The 27593-nt window shown below is 39.8% G+C and overlaps 1 protein-coding gene across 5 annotated transcripts in view; it reads left to right on the top strand.

The window, feature by feature from the left end:
* p120ctn (adherens junction protein p120) overlaps window positions 1-27593 on the top strand; it is a 914089-nt gene that overhangs the window by 219141 nt on the left and 667355 nt on the right. For all 5 annotated transcript variants that reach the window (XM_067140690.2, XM_067140688.2, XM_067140689.2 and 2 more), the window contains exon 6: window positions 26927-27052. In XM_067140690.2, coding sequence (XP_066996791.2) covers window positions 26927-27052 — 126 coding nt within the window. The remainder of the gene's footprint in view (window positions 1-26926; window positions 27053-27593) is intronic.

Raw genomic sequence — 27593 nt, 5'->3', positions numbered from 1 at the left:
TCACCTCGAGAGATAAATTTTATTTTGAGTTATCGAAATTTCGAGATATAGAGGATACCGTTTTTGAGCATGTATAGCACATAATTGAATCATATGTGTCGCTAATAGCCAGAAGTCATTATATTTTCTGGCTTTTACATGTTCTTTATGAAAATCCACAGCCTGTTTCCCGTCATTCGTCCCGGTCAGGAATGGAATGAATGAAGCCCCATCTAGCGGCGAGGATAGGAATCATGCTGGCTGCCGAAGCCTGTCGCACTCCTCTGGGGCGATGATTAATGAATGACAGATGAAATGAAATGATATTGGAGAGTGTTGCTGGAATGAAATATGACAGGGAAAACCGGAGTACCCAGAGAAAAACCTGTCCAGCACAAATCTCACATGGAGTGGCCAGGATTTGAACCACGGAACCCAGCGGTGAGAGGCCGGCGCGCTGCTGCCTGAGCCATTGAGGCTCCATACATGTTCTTTATATGTAGTTAAAGTACTCATATCTGTCTGGCAAATGTAAGTGGCCTTACATTGGGCACAGTTCAATTTGTAAAAATATACAAAGAAACTCTATTTTACAGCATCACTTTAATTATAACACTTATTATATAATACATACTGTAGTGAAACAAGAAATATAGCTCCGTTAACACCTTTGGAAAAAAATATGTTAGTCTCTTCTGTTTGTTGCGGTTAACCTTTCCACCCTTCACGTTGAAACTTTTCGTCAATACCACGCAGTTGAGTTTTGTAAATGGAGCTTGTCATCCGCGAATTCTGGGCTTGCTTTCGTACGTGACCGGTAATTAATTGACACCCGAGAAAGAGCGAGGCTTTGCCGATTTTCCGATCACTAGAAGTTCGAGTTTTTCGGTTCCCGTCATATTAGTTCCCAGCTTCACTGTAACCCTTTCTTTACTTGTTAACTGTTCCTCACAAACCACAAATGCCGTATTACACAGTTAATGTTGCACAAAATTCCAGTTACAGAGTATTTTTAGCTTCAAGGGAGTAAATGTTTGCTTCGAGAAATCGAGAAATTCGTGTAACCGAATTTCGAGTAATAGAGAAATAAATACACGTGAAGAATAGGACAAACGGCTGGAAAAGTAAAGTTACTTTGAGATACTGAAAATTTGAGTAATGGAGGTTCGAGATATCGAGATTTGACTGTGTTGTTATTCGTTTGCATGTGTCATAAATGAGAGTGATTAGGTACATTTTCTTGTAACCATTTTGCTTGTTTTTTTTTTGTTTTTTTTTAGTTTAAGATTTTAAATTTAATGGTCAATTCACATTGTAACTGTAGATATGTATGCCATTTATCCTGTTTTTTTTTTTTTTTTTTTTGCTCTTAGACCATGGCGCAATATATGTGATGTAGTCCAGGAATTCAAAAATCTTCCTGTTTTTGATTTCTAAAAGTTGGCAGCTATGAAATAGGCCTATTTATTGATGTGGTTGATATGTGTTACAAAAAGGTTTGGCATTAGTGTTGATGGTTCTGAAAGCATTAGCGATATTGTGTGTTCTAAAAATGTTTGTGAACTGGTATTGATGATGATTATTATTATTATTATTATTATTATTATTATTATTATTATTATTAATACTAAAGGGAAAAATCCAGCTAAATTTTTACCTTTCTTGGGATCTTATTTGAGTGTGATGATCTTTTTTATTTTTTATCTCTGTGAATTTTGTCGATAAAAACCTTGTATCCATTGTTGGAAGCTATGGCGTAAATATTGTTTACATTATTTCTTTTTTGTAATTCTTGCTGGAAAGTGGTACATTGTGAGCTCCATATACCATGCTGTGAAATGCAGCTTTTATATGCTTCCCAGGATGGAGGGAATCTTGTTTAATAACATAATGGTCTGGGATGGCTTCCTAAAAATGTCAAATGTAAGATTATTTTTGTGTCTAGTGATTTTAAGATCGAAAAAATTCAGAACTTTTTAATCTTCAAACTCTGTAATAAATTTAATATTGGGGTTTAAAGGGAATCAAGACTGTTTATAGTAGAGTTTGGCCTTCAGTGTTTCATTGATCTATGACAACAAAAATATCATTTGCATATCTTGCCCAGAAGAAATTCCATTAATTTTATTGATGATCATAGACTGTTTAAATTACCTATGTACACTTCAACCAAGATGCTCGAACCCATTGGTAGACCCTTTTGCTGATATGTTACATCATTAAATGTAGTTTAGCCGGATATCGTTAATCTCTCTGCTTACTGAAGCATGCAAGTAAATCGGCTCTCTGTTGAAGTTAATTTTGTAGGTGAACAGAAGCAGTGTGTGGTGTGGAAGTGTGCAAATCTGTGGAACTTGTGCCAGGGTTCAAGTTGAGACCAGTTTTGAATCAATATAGTTTATATTAGAATAATATTCAAAATGGGTCGTCATCCTAATAAAGCTAGCAGCAATAGTGTCAGCAGTGGTGCCAACCAAATCGAACAGGCGGTGAGAAAGGCACTGGACAAGGCCGTGCTCTCGGAACGCTTCTCGGAAGTATTGTGAGTGCATTTGCGAGACAGGTGCCAGAAATTGTGGTGAAAGAACTTGAGTGGAGTCTCCAGTTCAATGCCGAATTGGTGAATGAACTAAACAAAAACTTGGGTGGCACAAAAATGAAATAAAACATTGTAAAGAAGAGGTTAAGGTGAAGTGTGACTTCCGGGATCAGTACCAAAGAAGATAAAGTTTACGTCTGTTTGGTATTGCTGAAAGTGATGGTGAGAACACAGACAACATTGTTGTGAGCCTCTGCAATAAACTTGAGGCCAAGGTAACCAAAACTGACATTGATAGGAGCCACAGAGTAGGACCGAATGGGCCCGGAAAACCTTGGTCCATCATTGTGGAAGTTCACGTCCTTCTGCTCCAGGAAAGAGGTTCTTAAACGGAAACAACTAAGAGGTACACCTACCACGATACAGGAGGACTTGACTGCAACTCGTCTAGCAATTTTTAAGGCTGCCATCACTGTTTATGGACTGAGGAACACTTGGACTGATCACGGGGATGTCGAAATTAAGTTGGCAGATGGCACAAGGCATTGTATCAACCGCATGTGTGATATTCCTAGAATGTAACCTGCAGACATCACTACTACATCACTACAGAACTACATTCGGCCGGGCTGAGTGGCTCAGACGGTTAAGGCGCTGGCCTTCTAACCCCAACTTGGCAGGTTCGATCCTGGCTCAGTCCGGTGGTATTTGAAGGTGCTCAAATACAACAGCCTCGTGTCGGTAGATTTACTGGCACGTAAAAGAACTCCTGCGAAATGACCGTGAGGGTAAAGGCGGCAAGGGGAGTTGGCTGCTTATGCTGCCAAAGACCTCAACCCTCAAGTAATTAGCCATTGACCTTTACAGTATGAATGTAAACCGGAGTTTTTGTTTGTAGAGATAACACTGTTTAGAGCAGAATGCTTGCTAGGAGTGGTTTACAAGCCTCCGAAATTAGGACATTTGACCGGCCTTGAGACTGAAACACTAAACCTTCTGCCAGACTATGAACATGTTGTTATAATGTGAGACTTCAACAAATTTGTTGACAGTACTACAGCTTCAAGTCGACAGTTTCGTAATACTTTTGAAGCATGTAACATGACAATCTTACCCCTCGGACCAACCCGCCACACTAATTGCAGTCACACTCTTCTTGATCTAATAATAACAAACAATTCGGCAAAAGTCGCAAAATGGACAAACATCAACCCCGGGACTATCTGGGAATGACATAATCCAGCTGTCCTACCAATAACTAAGCCCGAAACCAAGGATGAAAATATCATTCAGGGACCTCAAAATGGGCTTTCTGTGCTGTAGATGAAGATAAATCATGCCAATAATGTAGAGGAAATGGTTTTAACATTTAATGTCTTGGTAACGCAAATCTACGATTGGCACGCCCCAGTGCATACGGGAAAGGGCTCCAGAGCTCCTAAACCGTGGATAGATGATGAAATTCGCCACCTAATGGCTAAACGAGACGCTGCTCGTAGACGATACAAACGCTACCCAATGGAAGTAAACCACCAGACTTACAAAACACTGCATAATGTAATGACCTCTAAAATTCAAGGCGCTGGACTACGTTACGCCCATAACTTGATTAGACCTGATGTACGCCCTGTGACGATGTGGAAATCTTTGAAATATTTTGGCATCAGTAACCAGAAATCTAACGAAAAACTAAATGTTAGCTCAGATAATTGAAGGACCATTTTATTTCACCAATGTGAATTAATCCGGTCATGAAAGAGAAAACAATACATATGATAACATGCCATCTCCACACAGGGGTAAATTTTACTTGAGTCACGTCACACCGGAAGAAGTGATTGACTCGATAAAATGCATCAAGACCAAGGCTAGGGGCATAGATAATTTCGGCCACAAAATGCTTATGAAAATTCTACATCACATCATTTATCCATTGGTGAATATCTTTAATTATTCACTGCAACATGGCACATGTCCGGAAATATGGAAAATTGCCATAGTTCGCCCGCTTCTGAAAATAAGACTGACAAAAGACTTCGGTGACTTTCAGCCGATTAGCATTTTATGTATATTGTCGAAACCTTTAGAATTCATAGTTCACAAGCAGATTACCAACCATGTTACTCAGCATAATCTCCTTGATAGCCTGTCAGGCTATAGACTAAGACACAGCACTTGCATTGCATTAACACATGTGATTGATTACATAAGACAAGCTATGGACAGCAAACAACTGACAGTTCTAGCATTATTAGACTAAACTAAAACATATGTATGCCAAACAAAGATAATGTTGTAGGAATAATTATAACATTAAAATACATACAATAATAAAAATTATGGTTAACCATAACTGTAACTCTTGGGTGGTTTCACCAGCAAGAATGACGCACACTTCATACTCTTTGCTGTTTGCATTATCTGTTTAATTTTCATCTGGCCTACGATGGCCGCTAAGTGGCTGTAACTAGTCCCAAGACTGATGTATTATTATTTATTTGATATATTGTATTGAAAAGTGGACCCTCTTGTCAATTTATTTCTTATAATTGCACTTCAATACGGAACAAAAATGAAATTTATAGCTTATTATTAGTTCAAATTTCTCCCCGAGTGCACTCCAGGGGATCAGTTCCTATCTCACCGGCAGTGTGTACTTAAAAACAACAATGAATATTCAAATTGGCAGACGGTTGACGTAGGAATGTAACGAGGATCTGTACTGGGCCCCCTATTCTTCTTGTTGTATATAAATGACATAGCTTCAGGATTAAAACACTGTAAATACCAATATATGCAGATGACTTACAGATATATATACACAGTAAACCCAAAAATCTATACTCAGAAAAACACCACCTTGATAGCTGTAGATATATGGGCCAAAAATCACTGATTTAAATTAAACCCATCAAAATCCCAGGCAATAATTATTGGTTACCCTAAATTACTTTGCAAACTCAATCGAACAGCTTTACCACAGTTGTCCATAAGTGGTACTGCCATAGAGTATAGCCAGACCGTAAGGAATCTTGGTATAATACTTGATGAACATCTGTCCTGGTCTGTCCAAACTATATCTGTGTGTAGAAAAATATATTGTGACTACACTGTCTCAGCAAATTCAAATTAACTTTCCCCTTTAAACTAAAGCAAAATTCTTGTTGAATCACTCGCATTACCTCATTTTGATCATTGCGATATAGTTTACAACAACCTAGGAATAGAGTGAAAAAGGAAATTACAGTGTGCTCAGAATGCTTGTGTAAGATTTATCTGCGGACTTCGTTATGTTGACCATGTCACACTGTTGTACACACGGCTCGGGTGCCTTCACCTGCAAGAACAACACACACTTCATACTCTTTGCTTTTTGCATAATACTCTTAAAACTTCTCAACCAGCCTATCTCCATGATCGCATCAAACTCCTCTCCACAGACCATAACAAAAATACTTGATCCTGCAGCATCTTGTCTTTACCCCTTCCTGTGCACAGAACAACAATCTACACAAAATCATTCACCACTAACGCAGCCCGACAGTGGAATCTCTTACCAGAGGGCGTCAGAAGCATGTCCAGCAGCTCAGCTTTTAAACATGCCTGTGTCGAAATACTTGGTAAACATGCATGAATTGTCAAGATTTGACCTGAAATAACCTCCTCCTACCTCCTCTTCATAATTATTTCCCTCTTCCTTTCACAGATCTTCTTCTTACTAATCATTCTCTTCACCTCTCAGTTGAAGGAGATATCTCGGTATATTGTAAAAAACGATCTATTTTCGAAACTTTCTCTTAAGTAATATTTTTATAGTACTCATTATTCACATTTTTAATATAGGCCTACTCTACGTACGATGTGTATTATATAGGCAGTATGATTTTTTTGCATGTAATTTTATTAATACTATTACTGTTATTATTGTTAATATTATTTTCATATTACTGTCATCCGTAGTTATTATTAAGTGTTCTGGGTTAAGACTGTTTAATTGTAAGAAAGGGAGGGGAGTACATTCCTAACTTTGCCAGAATAAATAAAACATATAATATTATTATTATTGTAATGGAGCAAGTCCGTACAGCCAGAGACTCAACGCCGAGTGTAGGGCGGCGGTAAATAACTAGACTCCCTGAAGGGGCCAATGTCTTTGGGTGGATGAACCTCTTTAGGTAGGTTGATGGTCCCATCAGTGTAGAAAATGACAATGGAACCCATTACAAGTGTTTGGCCCAGTGGCAAAAGAAGCGGAGGAGGAATCCTTTTCTCTCATGGTTCCCAATGGTCCTGGGCGCAGAAGAGGTTATGCCAAACGAACTGTCTGTAGAGGTGCACCTCAGTAGTACTTTGAGTCTGTGGCAGTTTTGTTGCAGTCTCGGGGTTTGATCCTGCATGTCTCATTCCAAATGTTCCGCAGGATACGGCTCCGAGATCACAATGTGTGGGTCACTTCCTGGCATGTTGAGATCCACCCTAAACAAACCCACGCCAGTGGCGTTTCTTCCAAATGTCACTCACTTCTTCCAAAGTTTAGGGGTGATGGGATATGGATGGTGGGGGCAGGTTATACAGGTGAAACTGGTAGCCCCTAGTTCCGATCTGCATGTTGGCAGCAGATGTATGTTTGTAGTCTCCCTGAGACCTTGTGACTCCTTGGGAATTTGGTCCAGCATCTGTGTTTGGGCAGGCCACTCCTCATGCGGTCAGAAATCAAAAGCAGAAAAGAATCACACTCTGAAAATCGGAACATGGAATGTGAGAACTTTACTTGATGTGTCAGATAATGACAGGCATGAGAGAAGAACAGCTCTTGTTACCGATTAGCTCTCTAGACTCAACATTGATGTTGCTGTTTTGAGTGAAACCAGACTGTCCACAGAAAGAAAAATTACCGAGATTGATTCAGGATATACCATCTTCTGGAAGGGAGGATATACCATCTTCTTGAAGGGAAAGGAGCAAGAATGTCTCATCCATAGTGTGGGATTCGCTGTGAAGACTAAACTGGTTATTGATCACCAACTTGCTCCCACTGCAATCAGCTATAGACTTATGACTCTCCGCATTTCACTGTCAGGAGGTACTTTTATGACTCTCATATCGGCCTATGCTCCAACCTTAGATGTTGCTGACGATGTAAAGGATGAGGTCTACAATCAGCTAAGCACTACTATCTCCAGGGTACCATCTGCAGATAAGCTCGTACTCCTTGGCTATTTCAGTGTCAGAGTTGGGAGAGATAATAGACTATGGGAAAATGTGATGGTTGAGCAAGGAGTTGGCAATAGTTATGCAAATGGACTATTGCTGCTTGGTCTATGTGCAGAACATGAACTCGTCACCAATACTCAGTTTCGACTGCCTAACCGCTTCAAGACCATCTGGATGCATCCTCGATCCAAGCATTGGCATGTTCTTGATTATGTCATAACACAGTAATGTGATAAGGAGGACATAATTATTACCAGAACAGCGAGAAATATTGATGATTGTTGGACTGATCACAAACGTCTTACTTGTCAACTTAGGATCTCCATACATCCTAAATCACTTAGGCATCTCCAAATCTTGACCAAAAGAAAGTTAAACTCGTTTAAACTTCAGGATGAATCCTTTACCACGGAATTTCAGAATATGATCAATGTACAGCTAACAGTTACTCCAGTTAGCACAAATGACGTTTAGCAAGAATGGGCCACTTAGCAGAAGATAATAATGAAAACAGCCGAGGAAACCATTGGTAAAGCAGAAGAGACAAGACTGGTTTGATGACAATGGTGAAGACATTTTATGTCTCATCAGTGCAAAAAGAAAGCCTATCCATCCCATCTTAAAGACCCATCCTCCAGCACGAAGAAAGCACATTTTTTAGAACATAAAAGAACATGTCGGACAAAGATAAGAGAAATTAAGAATACCTGGTGCAACAGAAAGCTCGGGAACTTCAGAAGCTATCTGATGCTAAGGACCTGAGGAACATTTATGCAAGAATAAAAGAGCTGTATGGTCCATCTCGCCCTTCAACAGGTACACTGAAAACTGCTGACAACTCTACCACTCTTACCGACAGCCATGAAATCGTGGAGCATTGGAAGGAGCATTTCTCCACCCTCCTAATTCGTCCTACCACTGCTGATGACTTTCTTCAATGTGCCTCAACAGCCAGAACGACCATTGATGGCAGCTCCACCAACTTACCAAGAATTCTCTGCAGCTCTCAATCGTCTGAAACCCAGAAAGCCACCTGGTCCAGATAACATCCTTCTGGGGTTAATTCAAACTGGTGGTCAGTCTCTCAAAACGAGGATTTTTGCTCTCATCCTCAAAATTAGGGAAGTCAGAGAAGTACCTGGTAAACTAAAAAAATGCCACTATTATCACAGTCTTCAAGAAAGGTGATTGCAGTGTTTGTGGCAACTATCAGGGTATATCACTTTTATCTATTGTAAGTAAAATTCTCGCAAGAATTCTGTGTAACGGCCTCCAGGTTGTCTCAGAGAGTCCTTCCAAAGTTTCATTGTGGGTTTCGAACTTCCGAAGGCACTACTGATCTGATTTTCTGTGCAAGGCAACTTCAGGAAAAATGCAGATAGAGCAACAGAATCCTCTCTTCTTAGTCTTTTATGATCTGGAAAACGCATTTGACTCTGTTCCAAGACCTGTTATATGGGTGGTACTGAAACACTTTGGCTGTCCTCGGTGATCCGTTGATCTCGTTCAGGCCCTCCATGATGGCATGACCAGACAGGTTTGCCATCAGAGTAGGATATTTTAGTAAAATGAGTTTAAGATTGTAAAATGTAGAAATAGCTTTTAAGTCATTAGTTACGAACATAAACCAACCTTTCAGATTCTAGATTGGCTGATGATGCTCTATAAAGGAGCGAAACATGTCCCGCATATAACTTCATGTTAATGAGGAAACTCTAAATGTAATAACATTTTGATGTTATAGTAGGTGGTTTATAATAAAACATTTTTCGTTGTAATTAAATAGGATCTCGGATGAATTTCCTATTACAGTACTCATGGACTGAATCAGAGGTGTGTGCTATTTGCATTGTATTTGTCTGCCATGCTACATGAATCTTCTATGAACAACCCAGTTTTGGGGATTAGGTATCGTTCAGATGGAGGGCTTTTCAACTTAACAAGACTTTACTCCCTGAGGTTCATCCAGGTTACAAAGGTCACCAAAATGCTGTGTGCAGATGATGCTGCATCACCTACACCAGAGGAACTGCAACAGTCATTTAACTGCTACAAGAGTGCATTTGATCATTTCGGTCTCACCATTAACGTTCAACAGACCAAGGTCCTGGTACAACCTTCACCAGGCACAACCCTTCTACATTTCAACATTTCCATCTCAGATACTCCAGTGGATCAGGTAGACCACTTTTCGTACTTGAGTAGTATCCTATCTGTGCGCAGTAACAGTGAGCAAGATGTGGAGAAGAGAATTGGTGCTGCCTATGCAGCATTTGGATGACTATCACACCTGACTGAGTTGTCGTCACAACATTGGTGTATGGTTGTGAAACTTGGACCTTTACCAATGAGACTCGAAAAAGCTTCAATGCTTCCACCAACGAAAAATTCCATCTATCCTTAGGGTCAAAAGGGAAGACCATGTCACCAACATTGCTGTTCTTGAGAAAGCGTATGCCAAGAGCATAGAGCGTCCATCAGTGGTCATCAGCTTAGATGGATTGGCCATGACCCGTTGGGTGAGTGATGCCAGATTTCCACGCCAAATCCTGTATGGTGAACTTTGTTTCAGCACCATAGTTGTGGAGCCCCCGTGAGGTGGTACAAGGACTAGCTTAAGCCCACTATGAAGATGACAGGACTCAATCCACAAACCTGAGGCACACTTGCTCAAAACCGTTCAGTTTGGTGCCGGACCATCCCTGCTGCTGTCACTCTGTTTGAAGGGGAACGATGCAGATATGAAGTGGCCAGGACAGAAGCAAAACCACTCGGTGCAGCACAACCACACTCTATTCTAACAATTCTATGCAATCTGTGTGGATGCTTATTCCATGCTATAATTAATCTGTTCAACTATCAAAAGTACATCCACTGACAGAAGTGAATTTATTTGAAGAAGTTAATTATTTGGAAACAAATTAAAGCTGCCACGGACAACATCATTAGATGAGAGTTTTTTTAAACGCAAATTTTGGAATGTTTGAAAATTCAATTTCTAGTTTGTTGAGTTTGCTTTGTCTAAATAATCTTTAATTAAGGTAATAGTTTCATATGTTGGTAAGTTGGAATACATGTTAGTTACATCTAAAGAATATATTTTACGATAGGGTTGTAGCTTTAATGTTTTGGAAATATTGCAAAATTCTGTTGTTTCTAACAGAAGCTCTGCTAGAAAAGTGGTAGTGTTTTTCTAGAAATTTTTGAACGAATTGGGCAGTTCTGTAGGTGAGACTATTTCACAAGTTATAATTGGTCTAATTGGAGCACCTTCTTTGTGAATTTTTGGTAATATATGTGCAGTAGGGAGTCTTCGTTTCATGATTGACATTTTGGAACTTTTGTGTTCTTTGAGAAGAAATCTGGGGTTGTTGAGTAATTGTTTCAAGTTCTTTTGTATTTTGTTAGTGGGGTACTTTTTTATTCTCGAAAAACTGTTATTCAAAAAGAAATTTTCAGTTTTATCGACATAATTGGTTTTTTATATATATGTTTTTTGCCATTAACACTGTAGTATTACATTTGTTGGCTTTAGTGATGGCAATATTATTGTTTTTATCTTCTGTTTTAAGTTCATGATCTGTTTGTTGGAAATGCTGGATTTGTGAGAATCCTATTCTTTAACAAGATTATTTAGTTACAATATTTCTTTATTTTGTGTCTTTCGTTCTATTTACCTATTGGTACCGGTAATTTATTTATGGTTTGTTCTGTTTCGGTAATGGTAGTAATTAAATAATTAGGATTATGCAAATTACAATTGTGTTCGGGGCCTTTACTTAAAATAGATTGCTCAAATTCATTTAAAGTTATATTTGTGAGATTCTGAACAGGAGGATGAAAAATGTGTGTGTTATTGTTCCTAGATTGTTATTTCTTTCTAGAGAGTTTGTCTGTTTTTAGTCGTTAGGTTTCTCAACTTATTTGGGATTTTTTTTTTTTTTTTTTTAGAAAGTATGTGAAACAACTTGTGTTGTATACGATGCTAGAAGGAATCCCCACTCTAAAGGGACCAAATGTGGCCATATGTGCATTTTTGGATTATGTTTTATAATGTAATTTCATTTCTGATCTGGAGAGAATTTAATTATTGACTGTTCCACATCCAATTAGTTTTTTTAAGTTTCATTTGGTTAAAGTTTCAAAAATTGAATATTACTGGTAAATTTTCTAGTAAACATTGTTTAAAAAAAGACATCTGCCAATCTTTAATATCTTGATCTTAGTATTAAGGTATTCATTCATCATTGTTTTAGCCTGGTTATCGTTCGCATTGCGCACAATAAATTTCATGAAGATACTTCTATATTCACTTACATTTACTCATAAGAGAAAAATTATATTGTTCCACCTTTCAATACACTTTTACGAACAACTTTACATTATTCATATATATTGAAAAGACATTATTTCACCAGAACATGTTTGTTCTCTGGATGAACCATCAATGTTTCAAGCAAACAAATGATTGTTCTGTTTTTGTCATTCCATATAAGTTTCGTCCTAAGTTAAATACCAGTAATAAAAAGAGGAGTTCCCACAACATAAATTGCACTTCAGTCCACTTCAACAGAGTATTAACAATCCTTTTTAATATAATAAGTCTGTAAATAGATAACTCCACTTTTATCCAAGTAATAACACAGTGTATTAAAAGCAAGAACCCTAATAGAGGATTTATAGTCATGTCGCAAAAATACACTAGAATAATGAAATGTGCATTTAATACTTCGACACATAAGTGGATTTTCGTAATCACGACGCTGCTTGTTAACCCATATGCACCCACCTGCCCTGTGCACTGACATTGCTAGGAATCCGCCAAATTTTTAGTATGCAACCTTGGTGTTGCAAGCTTTCGGTTAAAACAGTATAGTGGGTGATCTACTGCACGTATTATCACAGGACGTGTTTATCATTGAGATTCCATGCTATTGCTCATGACACAAAAAACAGAACAATACAGAAATATAACATACAAAAAAATCCCTTTGAAAATTTAAATTTTTCATTAAATTATCTACCTCAGAAGTTCTTTAGTGTGTGGTATGGCTGGAAATGGTCCATACAAAGTGGAACTTTACACTGATCACACTGCCAGGTGGTCTCCTTCCTCTGTTTGTGTTTCAGGCGTGCAACACATCGTTTTAATGTTCTGGAAGCCTTTGCAGCAGAGGGCTCCACTTTGCTTGGGAAGTGTCGGCCAGTCAATCATGATGGTAACTCTCCAGGTGTGACAGAATGTCTAGCTACAACCGCCTCTTGAAATGAACAACCAGTAATTTCTTCTGCCATTTTATGTTTGAAAACATTAAATGTTCTGCCCTGTTTCCCATTGACAATTCGGTGCAGAATGTGGGAATTGGAAGATCATATCGAAAATATATATTAAAAAAAAAACCTTTTTGTATGCCTTGTGTGTTTTACACATAACATGAAATTGACTAAGAAGTTGGTCTCCTAACTCTACACCTCCCATATTAGCATTATAGGATATGTTAGCTGTGGGTTTGAATAGGATAACTCCCGTCCAATAGGTGGATTGAAATAGTTACTATATTGTAAGCATTTATAGCAAATTTCAATACGGGCCTAATCATGAGATTAGTTACGTGTAATAACTCCAGTCTTCCGGTCAATCTTGACAGTGCAAGCAAAGTCCAGTCCATGCATTGTTGAGAGCACAAAAACATCTTTCTTATCTTTCCATTTGATCGCACACATATTGTTTTAAAAATATATAGTTGCCTCCCCCTTCTGGAGCTGTACCTTACCTATTTCTTTGGGCATATTTTTCCTATTAGCCCTGACTGTTCCGCATACATTTGTCCATTTGAGTGTAAATAAAGATACAAATCCAGTGATGAATACCACTTATCTACATATAAACAATAGCCCTGATCCAGTAAGTTACAATGTGACATCATATCTATCACTATCTTGCTGCTAGCTGGCATTTCATCGACTTTATCTTGACGTACAGAAATTTTGAAGGAATGTATGTAACCATTCTTTGAGTCCGACGGTTTATAAAACTTTACACCAAACCGTGCTCGCTTAGATTTGTTGTATTGAATGAAATGAAGGCGACCTCTACATTTCATCAGTGATTCATGTAATGAAATGTTCCTGCCTGGTGTGTACAATGTTCTAAATTTGGTTTCAATCATTTCCATAACTGGGCGCAACTTTCTAAGAGGATCGGAAGTATCAGCTACCTCATTGTTAGCCAGATGTAAAGATTTGCTCAGTTCGAGAAATCTCCCGCGAGGCATGACAGTTCTAAAATAGGGCGTATTAATACTTACATCTTTGCATCAGTAACTATAAACTGTTGGTTTTTGTACCAGTCCCCTTAGAATACAAAGTCCACATATTTCATTCGGGTTCATCTGAGAAACGTTGGGATCAGCACTGGCATAGCTATTAGTTTCGTCTGCTATGAACTGTACAATGTTGTCATCTAAGTACTTCTGGAAAATGAAATCTCTACTTACATTTCTACGTATACCACTACCAGGATTCAATCCACATGCTCCAGAAAAGTTGTGAATAAGTGGAGAATTCTGTTCAAGCACCCAATTCCATTGATGAGGTTGCTCATAATTTTCACTAAAATCATTTTCACACTCGCTTGAATCATTCGATATAACATGCACAGGATCACTAATAACTTCTTCCTCACTATCACTTTTGAAATCAGAGCCTAAAACATCAAGTAAGCTTTGAATTTCTCTATGACTGAGCATATCACGCGAGCAAGGAACTTCCTTCTCAGCCATCTTGTCAACAACAGAATATAGATTTTTCGATTGATATTTTAATCAATTCTCTTTGCCAAAGAAAGCATACCAGAGCACTCTGGTGACACTTCAAAACACCAAGAACAGATTTCAAGTAGAAATGTTTCCAGAAAAAGCCAATAGATGTAACAAACGTCTCTAGTATGCGACCTTGCACCCCGGCGTATCAGTCCGCTTAAGAGTGCATAGGAGTTAAGGTACTTTATTTTTCATAACACATCATCCATTTATGTATTATTTTTTCTAGTATTTTTAAAAATTACTTTCGTCATTTTATCTATCAGCCAGCTGATGATGGTTCAGGAGAACTGAAACATGTTCTGGTGAAATAAATGTCTTTCCATTTTGTATCAATCATGTAAACTTCTTTGTAAAAGCGTATTCACAGGTGGAACAATATAATTTTTTCTCTTATGCCCATAACTATCTCTAGGTCTAGGGTAGAGAAAGTGAAATTTGTCTCCAGACGAATACAGGTCGAGAATATCTCGGACAAGGAAATTAAACAGAAGTACACAGGCTGGAAAACTGTCAATAATTGAAATGGAACTGGTGATGTACAACAAATAAATAGTTTACAAGGAAGCCATTTTTTCTAGTGTCGACTTAGACAATGTAACTTTAAAGTTTTTCAGTCTATCAAAAACACTAATAGACTTGTAAATACTCATAAGAGAAATATTATATTGTTCCACCTTTCAATACACTTTTGCAATCAATTTTACATTATTGATACATAATGAAAAGACATTTAATTCACCTGAACATGTAACATTTGTTTGTTGTGTTTGAGTCATCAGTCCATAGACTGGTTTGATGCAGCGGCCCATGCCACCCTATCCTGTGCTAACCTTTTCATTTCTACGTAACTATTGCATCCTACATCTGCTCTAATCTGCTTGTCATATTCATACCTTGGTCTACCCCTACCGTTCTTACCACCTACACTTCCTTCAAAAACCAACTGAACAAGTCCTGGGTGTTTTAAGATGTGTCCTATCATTCTATCTCTTCTTCTCGTCAGATTTAGCCAAATTGATCTCCTCTCACCAATTCGATTCAGTATCCCTTCATTCGTGATTCGATCTATCCATCTCACCTTCAGCATTCTTCTGTAACACGACATTTCAAAAGCTTCTATTCTCTTTCTTTCTGAGCTAGTTATCGTCCATGTTTCACTTCCATACAATGCCACGCTCCACACGTGAGTCTTCAAAAACATCTTTCTGATTCCGATATCAATGTTTGAAGTGAGCAAATTTCTTTTCTTAAGAAAGCTCTTCCTTGCTTGTGCTAGTCTGCATTTTATATCCTCCTTACTTCTGCCATCGTTAGTTATTTTACTACCCAAGTAACAATATTCATCTACTTCCTGTAAGACTTCATTTCCTAATCTAATATTTCCTACATCACCTGCCTTTGTTCGACTGCACTCCATTACTTTTGTTTTGGACTTATTTATTTTCATCTGGTACTCCTTATCCGAGACTTCGTCCGTACCATTCAGCAACTTCTCGAGATTTTCTGCAGTCTCAGATAAAATAATATCATCGGCAAATCTCAAGGTTTTGATTTCCTCCCCGTGGACTGTGATTCCCTTTCCAAATTTCTCTTTGATTTCCTTTACTGCCTGTTCTATGTAAACATTGAAAAGGAGAGGGGACAAACTGCAGCCTTGCCTCACTCCTTTCTGGATTGCTGCTTCTTTTTCAAAGCCTTCGATTCTTATCACTGCAGACTGATTTTTATACAGATTGTAGATAATGCTTTGTTCTCGGTATCTGATCCCTATCATCTTGAGAATCATAAATAGCTTGGTCCAATCAACATTATCGAATGCCTTTTCTAGGTCTACGAATGCCATGTACGTGGGCTTGTCCTTCTTGATTCGATCCTCTAAGATCAGACGTAAAGTCAGGATTGCTTCACGTGTTCCTACATTTCTTCTGAAGCCAAATTGATCTTCTCCCAACTCAGCTTCAACTTGTTTTTCCATTCTTCTGTAAATAATACGTGTTAAAATTTTGCAGGCATGAGATACTAAACTAATGGTGTGGTAGTTTTCACACCTGTCAGCACCGGCTTTCTTGGGAATAGGCATAACAACATTCTGCCGAAAATCGGATGGGACTTCTCCTGTCTCATACATCTTGCACACTAAATGAAATAACCTTGCCATGCTGGTTTCTCCTAAGGCAGTCACTAATTCAGAGGGAATGTCATCAATTCCAGGTGCCTTGTTCCTATTTAGGTCACTCACAGCTCTGTCAAACTCTGACCTCAAAATTGGGTCTCCCATTTCATCAGCATCAACAGCCTCTTCATGTTCCAGAACCAAATTATCTACATCTTTACCTTGATACAACTGTTGGATATGCTCCTGCCATCTTTCTGCTTTGTCTTCTTTCCCTGGAAGTGGCTTTCTGTCTGAGCTCTTAATATTCATACACCTAATTTCCTTTCTCCAAAGGTTTCCTTGATTTTCCTGTATGCAGCATCGACCTTTCCCAGGACCATACAGCCTTCGATATCCTTGCACTTCTCCTTCAACCATTCTTCCTTAGCTATCTTGCACTTTCTATCCACTTGATTCTTCAATCGCCTGTATTCTTTTCTGCCCTCTTCATTTCTAGCATTTAGCAGGAGGAGAGGTGATACTCCCACGTGGCGGATAGGCGGATCCTAACCGGCTTGCCGGCGGACTTGAGGGAAATAAAATACCTCTCGTGGACCCCCCCGCTATGGGTGGGGGAGGCAGACGAATAATACACCCATGGTATCCCCTGCCTGTCGTGAGACGCGACTAAAAGGGGCGACCAAGGGATGATTGGATTAGAACCATGAAACTACTTTTGATTAGTATCGTCACGCGCGGAACACCATCGGTCGCTTTTACTTGCGAGTAGTACCACTCTGTTAGGTACTCCATATTTTTGTGATTCATAGCACTCGAGTGGGGTTCAGTGTGGGTTTCCAGTACCCGTGAGTCGTGCCCGTGTGTGCAACACCACAGGTCTGGGCGTTGCCTGTGAGTTGTACCCGTGTGAGCCTGTGAGTTGTACCACTATACGAGCGACACGTAGGCATGCGTTGCCAGTGATTAGTACCCACTATGTGAGGAACACCACGGGAATGCCGGCGCCCGTGATTAGTACACCTAGGTGAGGAACCTCATCGGTTTGCGTTGGTTATGAGTGGCGCCATTTTGTGAGAAACACCATAGGTCTGCGTTACCTTTATGATGTACAATACTTGTGAGTAGTACCTTAATGTTTGGAACACCGTGAGTTTACGCTACCTTTGATTAGTACCGCAGCGTGACAAATACCATGGTTCTACTTTACTCGCGACATATACCATTCGGAGGGGCCTTAGACATGGATTTTGGACCCCTTTAGACATCAAGCATCCTCGATTCAGGATTGTGCTTCATGAGTGGGCCCTTGGTCAATAATGAATTGTCTATGATCTTTTTTGAGTTGGATCCACTCCTTTTTTGTTTGCTCGTTTTTTGTTGGTTTTTTTGTTTTTTGTTCATGTCCATCCATACCTTCTTCATGACGATTTTTTTATTTTGGTCAGTGGATGATTTTGATTTTTTTGTTATTTCATTTTGTACCATTAGGGGCCGATGACCTCGATGTTAGGCCCCTTTAAACAACAATCATCATCATCATCATCATCATCATCATCATCATTTCTAGCATTCTTGTATTTTCGTCGTTCATCAATCAGGTCTAGTATCTCCTGAGTTATCCACTGATTCTTAGTTGATCTTTTCTTCCTTCCTAACATTTCTACATGACTTCATTTTTCATGACTCTCCACTCTTCCTCTATAGTGTTTCCTTCAGCCTTTTCATTTAGTTTTTGTGCAACATGTTCCTTGAAACAATCCCTCACACTCTTTTCTTTCAACTTGTCTAGATCCCATCTTTTTGCATTCTTTCCTTTCTTCAATTTCTTCAACTTCAGATGGCATTTCATGACCAACAAGTTGTGGTCAGAGTCCATGTCTGCTCCTGGGAAAGTTTTGCAATCCAACACCTGGTTTCTGAATCTCTGCCTAATCATAATGAAGTCTATTTGATACCTTCCAGTGTCTCCAGGCCTCGTCCTCGTATACAGCCGTCGTTTGTGGTGTTTGAACCAAGTATTGGCAAGGACTAAATTGTGATCAGTGCAGAATTCAACGAGCCAACTTCCTCTTTCATTCCTTTGTCCCAATCCAAATTCTCCTACTGTACTACCTTCTCTTCCTTGGCCTACCACTGCATTCCAGTCTCCCATCACAATTAGATTCTCGTCACCTTTTACATATTGTATTTAGTCTTCTATCTCCTCATATATTCTTTCGATTTCTTCATCATCCGCTGAACTAGTAGGCATATAGACCTGCACTATTGTGGTTGACATTGGTTTGGTGTCTATCTTGACGACAATAATTCTTTCACTATGCTGGTCGTAGTAGCTTACTCGCTGCCCTATTTTCTTATTCATTATTAAACCAACTCCTGCATTTCCCCTGTTTGATTTTGTGTTGATAATTCGGTAGTCGCCTGACCAAAAATCTTGTTTTTCCTGCCAACGTACTTCACTTATACCAACTACATCTAACTTTAGCCTATCCATCTCCCTTTTCAGATTCTCTAACCTACCACAACGATTCAAACTTCTAACATTCCACGCTCCGACTCGCAGAATGTCAGTATCCGTCTTCCTGATGATCGCCCCCTCTCGTGTAGTCCCCACTCGGAGATCCGAATGGGGGACTAGTTTACCTCCGGAATATTTTATCCGGGAGGAAGCCATCATCAGTACAACATTCATACAGAGAGAGCTGCATGCCCTCGGGAGTTAGTTACGACCGTAGTTTCCCGTTGCTTTCAGCTGTGTAGCAGTATCAACACAGCTAAGCCATGTTGAGTATTGTTACAAGACCGTATCATTCAGTCATCTAGACTGCCGCCCTTGCAACTACCGAAAGGCTGCTACCCCCCTTTCGATGAACCATTCGTTAGTCTGGTCTCTCAACAGATACCCATCCGATATGGTTGCAGCTGTGGCTCGGCTATCTGCATCATTGGGACACGCAAGCCTCCCCATCGTGGCAAGGTCACATACTTTGAATCATGCATATATGTAGAATATTGTTTACGATGTGTAAACTTGTCAGTGATTGAGAGTTGGTTATATTATGAACCAGTATTAACAAATAATGATTGCAGTAGTATTCAAACCGGGCGAGTTGGCCGTGCGCGTAGAGGCGCGCGGCTGTGAGCTTGCATCCGGGAGATAGTAGGTTCGAATCCCACTATCGGCAGCCCTGAAAATGGTTTTCCGTGGTTTCCCATTTTCACACCAGGCAAATGCTGGGGCTGTACCTTAGTTAAGGCCACGGCCGCTTCCTTCCAACTCCTAGGCCTTTCCTATCCCATCGTCGCCCTAAGACCTATCTGTGTCGGCGCGACGTAAAGCCCCTAGCAAAAAAAAGTAGTATTCAACCATCACCGTATTAACTTACAGAAGTGTTTCTGAGGGGTCTATTTGACAGGAGTAGTCTATGTGCCGGCTCTGGGTTTCACCCTTTCACTTCTTACTATTTCCGGCTCCATTGCTAAATGGTTAGCGTGCTGGCCTTTGGCCACAGGCATCCCGGGTTCGATTCCCGGCAGGGTCGGGAATTTTAACCATAATTGGTTAATTTCGCTGGCACGGGGGCTGGGTGTATGTGTTGTCTTTATCATCATTTATCCTCATCACGACGCGCAGGTCGCCTACGGTTGTCAAATAAGAAAGACCTGCATCTGGCGAGCCAAACTTGTCCTCGGACACTCCCGACACTAAAAGCCATACGCCATTTCATTACATTACTTCTTACTATCATATATCATGTCATTCATTTCATCCTTATTAACTCCTCTGATGAGGTTGACGTCAGGAAGGGCATCTAGTCATAAAAGTCTGCTGCGACAGATTCATCTCGCCTCGTATCCCACCCGGAAGAGAAGCGGGACAAGGGAACAAGGAACATCCTAACCAATATTCCAGACTTTAGAGTCCAAGTATCCTCCTGTGGCATTCATTAGGCACTAATGCAAAATAGTGTGAATGGTGTTACGATTAAGTTGGACGTGCGGCTGTGAGGTTACATTTGGGAGATAGTGGGTTCGAACACCACTCGGTAGCCTTAAAGATGTTTTTCTGTGGTTTTCTGTTTTCACACCAAGCAAATGCTGAGGCTGTACCTTAATTATGGCCATGGCCACTTCCTTCCCATTCCTAGCCCTTTCCCATCCCTTCATTACCACAAGACCTATGTGCGTCGGTCTGAGACATGGAGCAGTTTAAAAAACTGAATGTTTTACTGAAGTTCAGTACGGCGAAGAGGAGAACAGCTCTCACAAGGAGAGGTTACAAGATAAATACAGGCAAGATTGCTAGTTTATCCACATAAGTCCCTTTGGAGAATAGATAAGGAAACTGGGATTTCACATCAATCAGCATGTAACGCAACAAAATTATTACATTTACGATCTTACCGAACTCGTTCAGTCCATAACATACAGCCTATAGATTTCACAGCAAGAATAAGATTTTGCAATTGGCTACTGAATTTTGTATGGCCTCGCAGTCCAGATGTAGCGCGTCTGCCTCTCACCCAGAGAGCACAGTTCAATTCCCAGCCAGGTCAGGGATTTTCGCCTGGTACTGAAGGTCAGGGTCTGCCTCTGTGGTGTAGTGATTAGCTGCCACCCCCGGAGGCCCGGGTTCGATTCCTGGCTCTGCCACAAAATTTGAAAAGTGGTACGAGGGCTGGAACGGGGTCCACTCAGCCTCGGGAGGTCAACTGAGTAGAGGTGGGTTCGATTCCCATCTCAGCCATCCTGGAAGTGGTTTTCCGTGGTTTCCCACTTCTCCTCCAGGCGAATGCCGGGATGGTACCTAACTTAAGGCCACGGCCGCTTCCTTCCCTCTTCCTTGCCTATCCCTTCCAATCTTCCCATCCCTCCACAAGGCCCCTGTTCAGCATAGCAGGTGAGGCCGCCTGGGCGAGGTACTGGTCATACTCCCCAGTTGTATCCCCCGACCAAGAGTCTGAAGCTCTAGGACACTGCCCTTGAGGCGGTAGAGGTGCGATCCCTCGCTAAGTCCGAGGGAAAAACCGAACCTGGAGGGTAAACAGATGATGATGATGATGATGATGATGATGACTGAAGGTCAGGTCGAGGTCCACTCAACCTACATGAATACAACTGAGGGGCTATCTGACAGTGAGATGGCAACCCCGGACTCGAAAACCAAGAATAACGGCTGAGAGAATTCATTGCACTGACTATACGTCTCCTTGACAGAGGAAATTTAATATGTCCTCCTATTCAATACATACACATCTCCATCATTAGATAGAGTATTAATAGTCATACATGTTTCAACTCGTTTGAGCCATCTTCAGTGAAAAGGGTTAAATTTTTTTTTACATAATTGATGCTAAAAATGTGTTAAAACATAATGAAGAAAAGAATGAAAAGAAGTGAAACATGACGGAATTAAAACAATAAGTGATTATGGCGAGGTTGTGGACCTCTTAGTCTAAAACGTGCAGTGTATTACAATTAAAAAACGAGGACAAATTCAATGTGCTAAAATTTATACAACAGTCTGTCTTCATTGAGCCATCATCTTGAGAAACTATGTTTGAGATGAAAACAACTGCCAGGTAAAATGTATGTGACAGATAGTGGAAACCGTCAATGAGGTTCAAATTTATTAAATAGTTATCCTCTCGAAATTGAAATTTACATTGCAAGAGAGCTATTCAAACCAACCTGTATGATAATATGCATTTCTCCTAATAATCTCCTTGTAATATGCAGGGCCTCGGGCATAGCACCAGTCTCTTGGTAGGACGAAGTCCATCAGGTTGCAGTGCCATGGGGTTTTTGTTTTGTTTTTGCTGTCCATAATGGTATCATGGATCTGATCTTTCTCTTTATGAGTGACGAAAGATGATTTCATTTGAGAGGATATCTCAATTCACAGAAAAGTAAAATCTGGGATACAGAGAACCCGCACATTTAACAGCAGAGACATCTGCACGACCTCAAGTTGGGTGTATGGTGCGCTGTTAGTGCCTGATGGTCAGACTCGTTGGCTGAACAGTCAGCGTACTGGCCTTCGGTTTAGAGGGTCCCGGGTTCGATTCCCGTCCGGGTCAGGGATTTTAACCTTAATTGGTTAATTTCAATGGCACGGCAGCTGGGTGTATGTGTTGTCTTCATCATCATTTCATCCTCATCACGACGAGCAGGTCGCCTACGGGAGTCAAATAGAAAGACCTGCACCTGGCGAGCCGAACCCGTCCTGGGATATCCCGGCACTAAAAGCCATAAGACATTTCAGTGCCTGATGAATTATCGGTCAGATATTTTTTTCAGGACATTCACAGCATTCTCAACAAATTTGTCCTGAAGTACCTGAAGACGAAAAAGGGTACAGCTATTTCCAGTAGGATGGTGTGACAGCCATACTGCGCATAGCTCCATGCGGCAGTTGCCAGTGTTTGATGATGATCAGATCATCAGTAAAAGGCTATGGTCTCCTCGTCCATCTGATTTAGAGGAATAATTCTGGAAATGCAGAATTCAAAACTGAAATTAGGAACACTGTGCGTTCCATCAGTGTTCATGAACTGCAAAGTGTGTTTTGAAATCTCGTAAGATATGAAGCACCTCAAGGAGATGGGACTTTGAACATTGTTTGTAAATGCTGGCGAGTTCAGCTTCGTTTACTAGTTTATTTATTTATCCTGAGCATGTATATAGCTGGCAAGTTCAGTTTCATTTAGTTTTTATAGGCATAATTGTACGGTTTCTTTGAGACGACGATGACTCCTCGCCACTGTGTGCATTGCACTCACTGTCACCGCTTCTTTGCACTCATATGCCTGGGTACTTTGCTATGAAGTCTTAACATATACTCCCAGTAGTATGACATGGGACACAATAATTAAGATGATATTCAGCGGTACTAGGGGAACATCAAATAGTATCAGTATTGTTGTATCCATGAAGTCTTACAGTTCTATCTCTGATGCCAGGGATATGATGACAGCCTGGAGAGAAAAATTACACTGCATATGAAAGAAAAACCCATTTCTGTATCACCTATGCTATGCAAACAGGTCTACCCACAATGACCGATACCTCCTTGGCAATGAAAAATCTAGCTTATGATATAATGCAAGTGTTGTAACTGGGATCAAAACCAGAGGACCTCTAGTTTTATGCAGAACCCAAATCACAGGGGAAGTGACTTATTTAAAAAATCCCATGTACATTGGTCAAGTGACGAACTGTGGTTGACTAGTTGTAAGTCTGTGACAGTCACTCTGCAGTCATGCCCTTTCTTGGAATGCTTGATGAGAGAATACCCAAAACACTTTATGACGATTATCTCATTGTCACTGGTGATGTGAACACCCACATCATAAGAAGAGGAAAATCATACAGCCCTTCTGTAATGATCAAAGATATGCTTTTATTTTTGGACTCTCTTCTTTGGGGAAGGAGGGAAGTGTTGTGAGCCATGACTTTGTCAATTTCAGAGGGGAGGGGTATATTATAAGGTATTTTTGTGTATTAGGAAGTGAATGCATATTAATAATTTTGAAATATTTTTCGATGAGTAGAATTTTAAGATCTGGGTTGATGTCTGTGAAATGGTGTGAACTGTTGTGTGCTATCCGATGGCCAAATGTATCTGATTGAATTTTGTGTTCTATATATCTTGTGTGGAAATTACGTATTAATGAAAATCGGTATATAGAGTCGGAGAATAAGAAACTACAGTCTAGGCTATGAACAATGTTATTCACCCTGGATGAAATTGTAGTTTAGGAGAAGGCGCCTATAATTTAATTTTTAATTACCTATGTTATTGGTCCTATCGAAAGTTACTATATCACAAGTTATAGAGAATACAATTTCCAATAATTTAGGTTTTATTCAGTTTTACCTACCGACTATGGTAAGAGTGGTATTTCAGAGTCGGAAAAAAACTAAATATGAAGGCCTACAATATCGAAACATTGTGAAACAATAACATTACATTGACCATTGTTTTTTGTGACGTTCTTTGTCTCTTATACTTCTACTCAACTCCGATAGATGGATTTACTGCTATGTACCAAGTATAACAGCCTGACTGAATATTGGCGGGAAATGGCTGGGGAGTTAGAAAACTTTCTTCTTTAGTATACCATTTCTCTGGTTCATACATTTTCTGATACTGCTGGTACGTAACATACTGCTTCATGATAGTATTCCAGCTATTCAATCCCAACTCTGACGTGCTATTTTGAATGAGCAGTATGCCCACTTAAGGCTGAGACTCACTTAGTAGTAGTAGTAGTAATAGTAGTATGACCTGGTCTAGAACTACAGTTTAGGCCTATTCCAAATTATAGCATCACAATTCACTAAGTAACTCAAAAGTCAAATCGGAAAAGAGCCGTTTCTTAAGAAAAGCTTCTTCCTGTTCACTTTTATAAAAGTCTACATTCATTTTATTCCAAATTAGCAGTGAAGAGGGGGTTTCTGCTCTGGCTTGGAGAAAAATTTGCCTCCAAGTCACTTAGATTTTTCCGCCGCCAGTGTATTGAATTGAGATTTTCCAACTCATCGGGTACTCCTAGGAAGCAGATTAGTAAAAAGACATACTTTTTGCCCTGGGACTCTCCACTGTTCGCCTCCTCGCCCCCGAAAAAGGACGAAGAGTGTTCACGGATCACGGCTGTCTGCGGCTTGCTCATTCCACCTCTGAAACTTTTGGACTGTCAGATCAGCAGCATTCGTTAAATGTGAAAAAAGTGTGGTTTTTTCATTTGATAGACTATTTCATGTGAAAGCATTGCTTTTAATCGTGCCATTCCTACTGGCGACATTGTAATGACCTGTGTTCATTTCAGTTGGGAAAACCACTAAGACAGTCCTTCTGAGGATGTAAAAAGACAGTGGAGTGTGAGTGTCTGATATTTTAATGAAAACTTCCGAACCTGATTGTGACTGATGGTAGGTCGTGTTTCTAGGGTAACGTTAAGAGTTATGCAATTTAATACAATCTTGCTCACAACGTGTACTCTACCTAACCTAGAATTCTGTTCACAGTGTGGAATTCCATAGCGAAGCACGGGTACATCAGCTAGTCTTCAAATAAAATAAATGAAATAGCACTGAAAACTTGCCACTATCCCTTTAGCACTCTCGTCGATATATTGATTTCTTATGCACCACATAATCTTACATTTACACTGTTTTTATCTTCACTTCAGTATCACAAAATAGAGCAAAGTTTCGTTGCCCTTACATGGTTTGAACTTCCACAGATGACGTACAGCATCAATAAAGGCTGGAGTACGAAGAAGGTCCGCAAGACTAGGTGTGTGTGTGTGTCTCCCTCTCTCTCACATTGATAATATTTGGTCTAGAAGTCATATTTCCGGTCTCATAGTGACCTTGAACATGATTACACACTGGGATTTCATTTGTTTCCAAAGGACAGTTCTTCATGCTGATTTTAATCAGATTGCACAACACTCACTAGCCTAAAATTTACTTTACATAGAAGAATACAACATTAAATCTAAAATGAATGAATATAATACCTATATATAATGGAATTGGTGTCTAATTTATAAATGCTATCAGGCACATGTCCCAATAAATGCAGATTATGTCTGAATAAATCTTACAGAAATTACCAGTGTGAATTTTTTCACTCAAGGTTCTGCGCTTGGTTTCTGTATCATTACACGGCTTTTCCCCAAGGTGGCTGTTTGATTCATAATGTGAACACTAGTCTAAAACTACAAGCTCTTTTGTTTGGTATTATTTAATTGTAATGTACATGAGAACTTAACTTCAAAAGATCCTGCTTTCTTCTCTATTCTTTAAGAAAGCTACCTTTGCTTGTTTCCAATTAGTAACAGGAAATAAAGACACCCCACATCTGCTGCAGTTGACTACTTGAAATTATGGGTTTGTCAGTTAATTCCTTCAGCTGATCGGTAGACCTAATACTGTATTTAGTCCAGGAATAATTTTTGTTCACTTTTTCAAATGTTTCATCCTATGGTTTTTGACCTATTCATTACAAATTTTCCCTCGGCATAATGCACTACTTCAGCGTGTGTGCGTGTGTTCTGTCCATGAGAAAACTTATGCCGTATTTTAACTGCTCTATCGTTTCACCTTCGTCAACATATTCTCAGTGGTAGTTATTTCTAGATTGTCTACAATAGTAAAGTAATTTCAGGAATGAGACCTTAGTCTGTTCTGTTCTTTTGAATACCTGAAATGTATTTGTTTTTAATGGAAAATGAAATGTTACAGATTACCTGCGGAAAGGGACACCCTATTCTCAGCCTGGATATGACGAGTTGGACCCTTCTCTTATTCCTCCACGCCAAGACCACTATCGAATAACACCATCGCCGGGAGGACCTGTCGATCGTTACAGTGAGTTATTTTAATTCCTGCTATTCCTGCTGGAGTTGCTACTTTGTTTTGATAATGGTTCTGCGCTAGAAATAAGACATTAATTCATACGATGTATATGTTTTGCAGTTGTTTCCTGGCTTTTCTACAGGAGGTACATGTTTTTCTTGGAATATATGCTCTACTCCATCCACATTGACCACTCTAAAGATTATCTAGCAGGACACACCATTAATTTTAATGGCTTCCTTGCAGTTATGGTAGCAAGATCATGGAGTACAACACACACTCAATCTTCATACTGTACACTATAGTGGAGTCTGGCTCATTGGCTGAATGGTGAACACGGAGGCCTTCGGTTTTGAGGGTGGTGGGTTTGATTCCCGCCTGGATATGGGATTTTAATTGTACCCAGTTAATTGCTTTAGTTCGGAGACTGGGTGTTTGTTAATGTATCCACAAAGACGCACACAAGATGCTGTCAGTTGGTTCAGTTATTTATTCACATGTATTTACAAATTAACACACACACAACCTTAGTCACAGTATCACAAACAAAGCA

Source organism: Anabrus simplex, chromosome 2 (genome assembly GCF_040414725.1).
Source record: "Anabrus simplex isolate iqAnaSimp1 chromosome 2, ASM4041472v1, whole genome shotgun sequence".
Classification (NCBI taxonomy): Eukaryota; Metazoa; Arthropoda; class Insecta; order Orthoptera; family Tettigoniidae; genus Anabrus; species Anabrus simplex.
The sequence above is the reverse complement of the archived record's forward strand: the minus strand, read 5'-3'. Positions and strand labels throughout refer to the sequence as shown.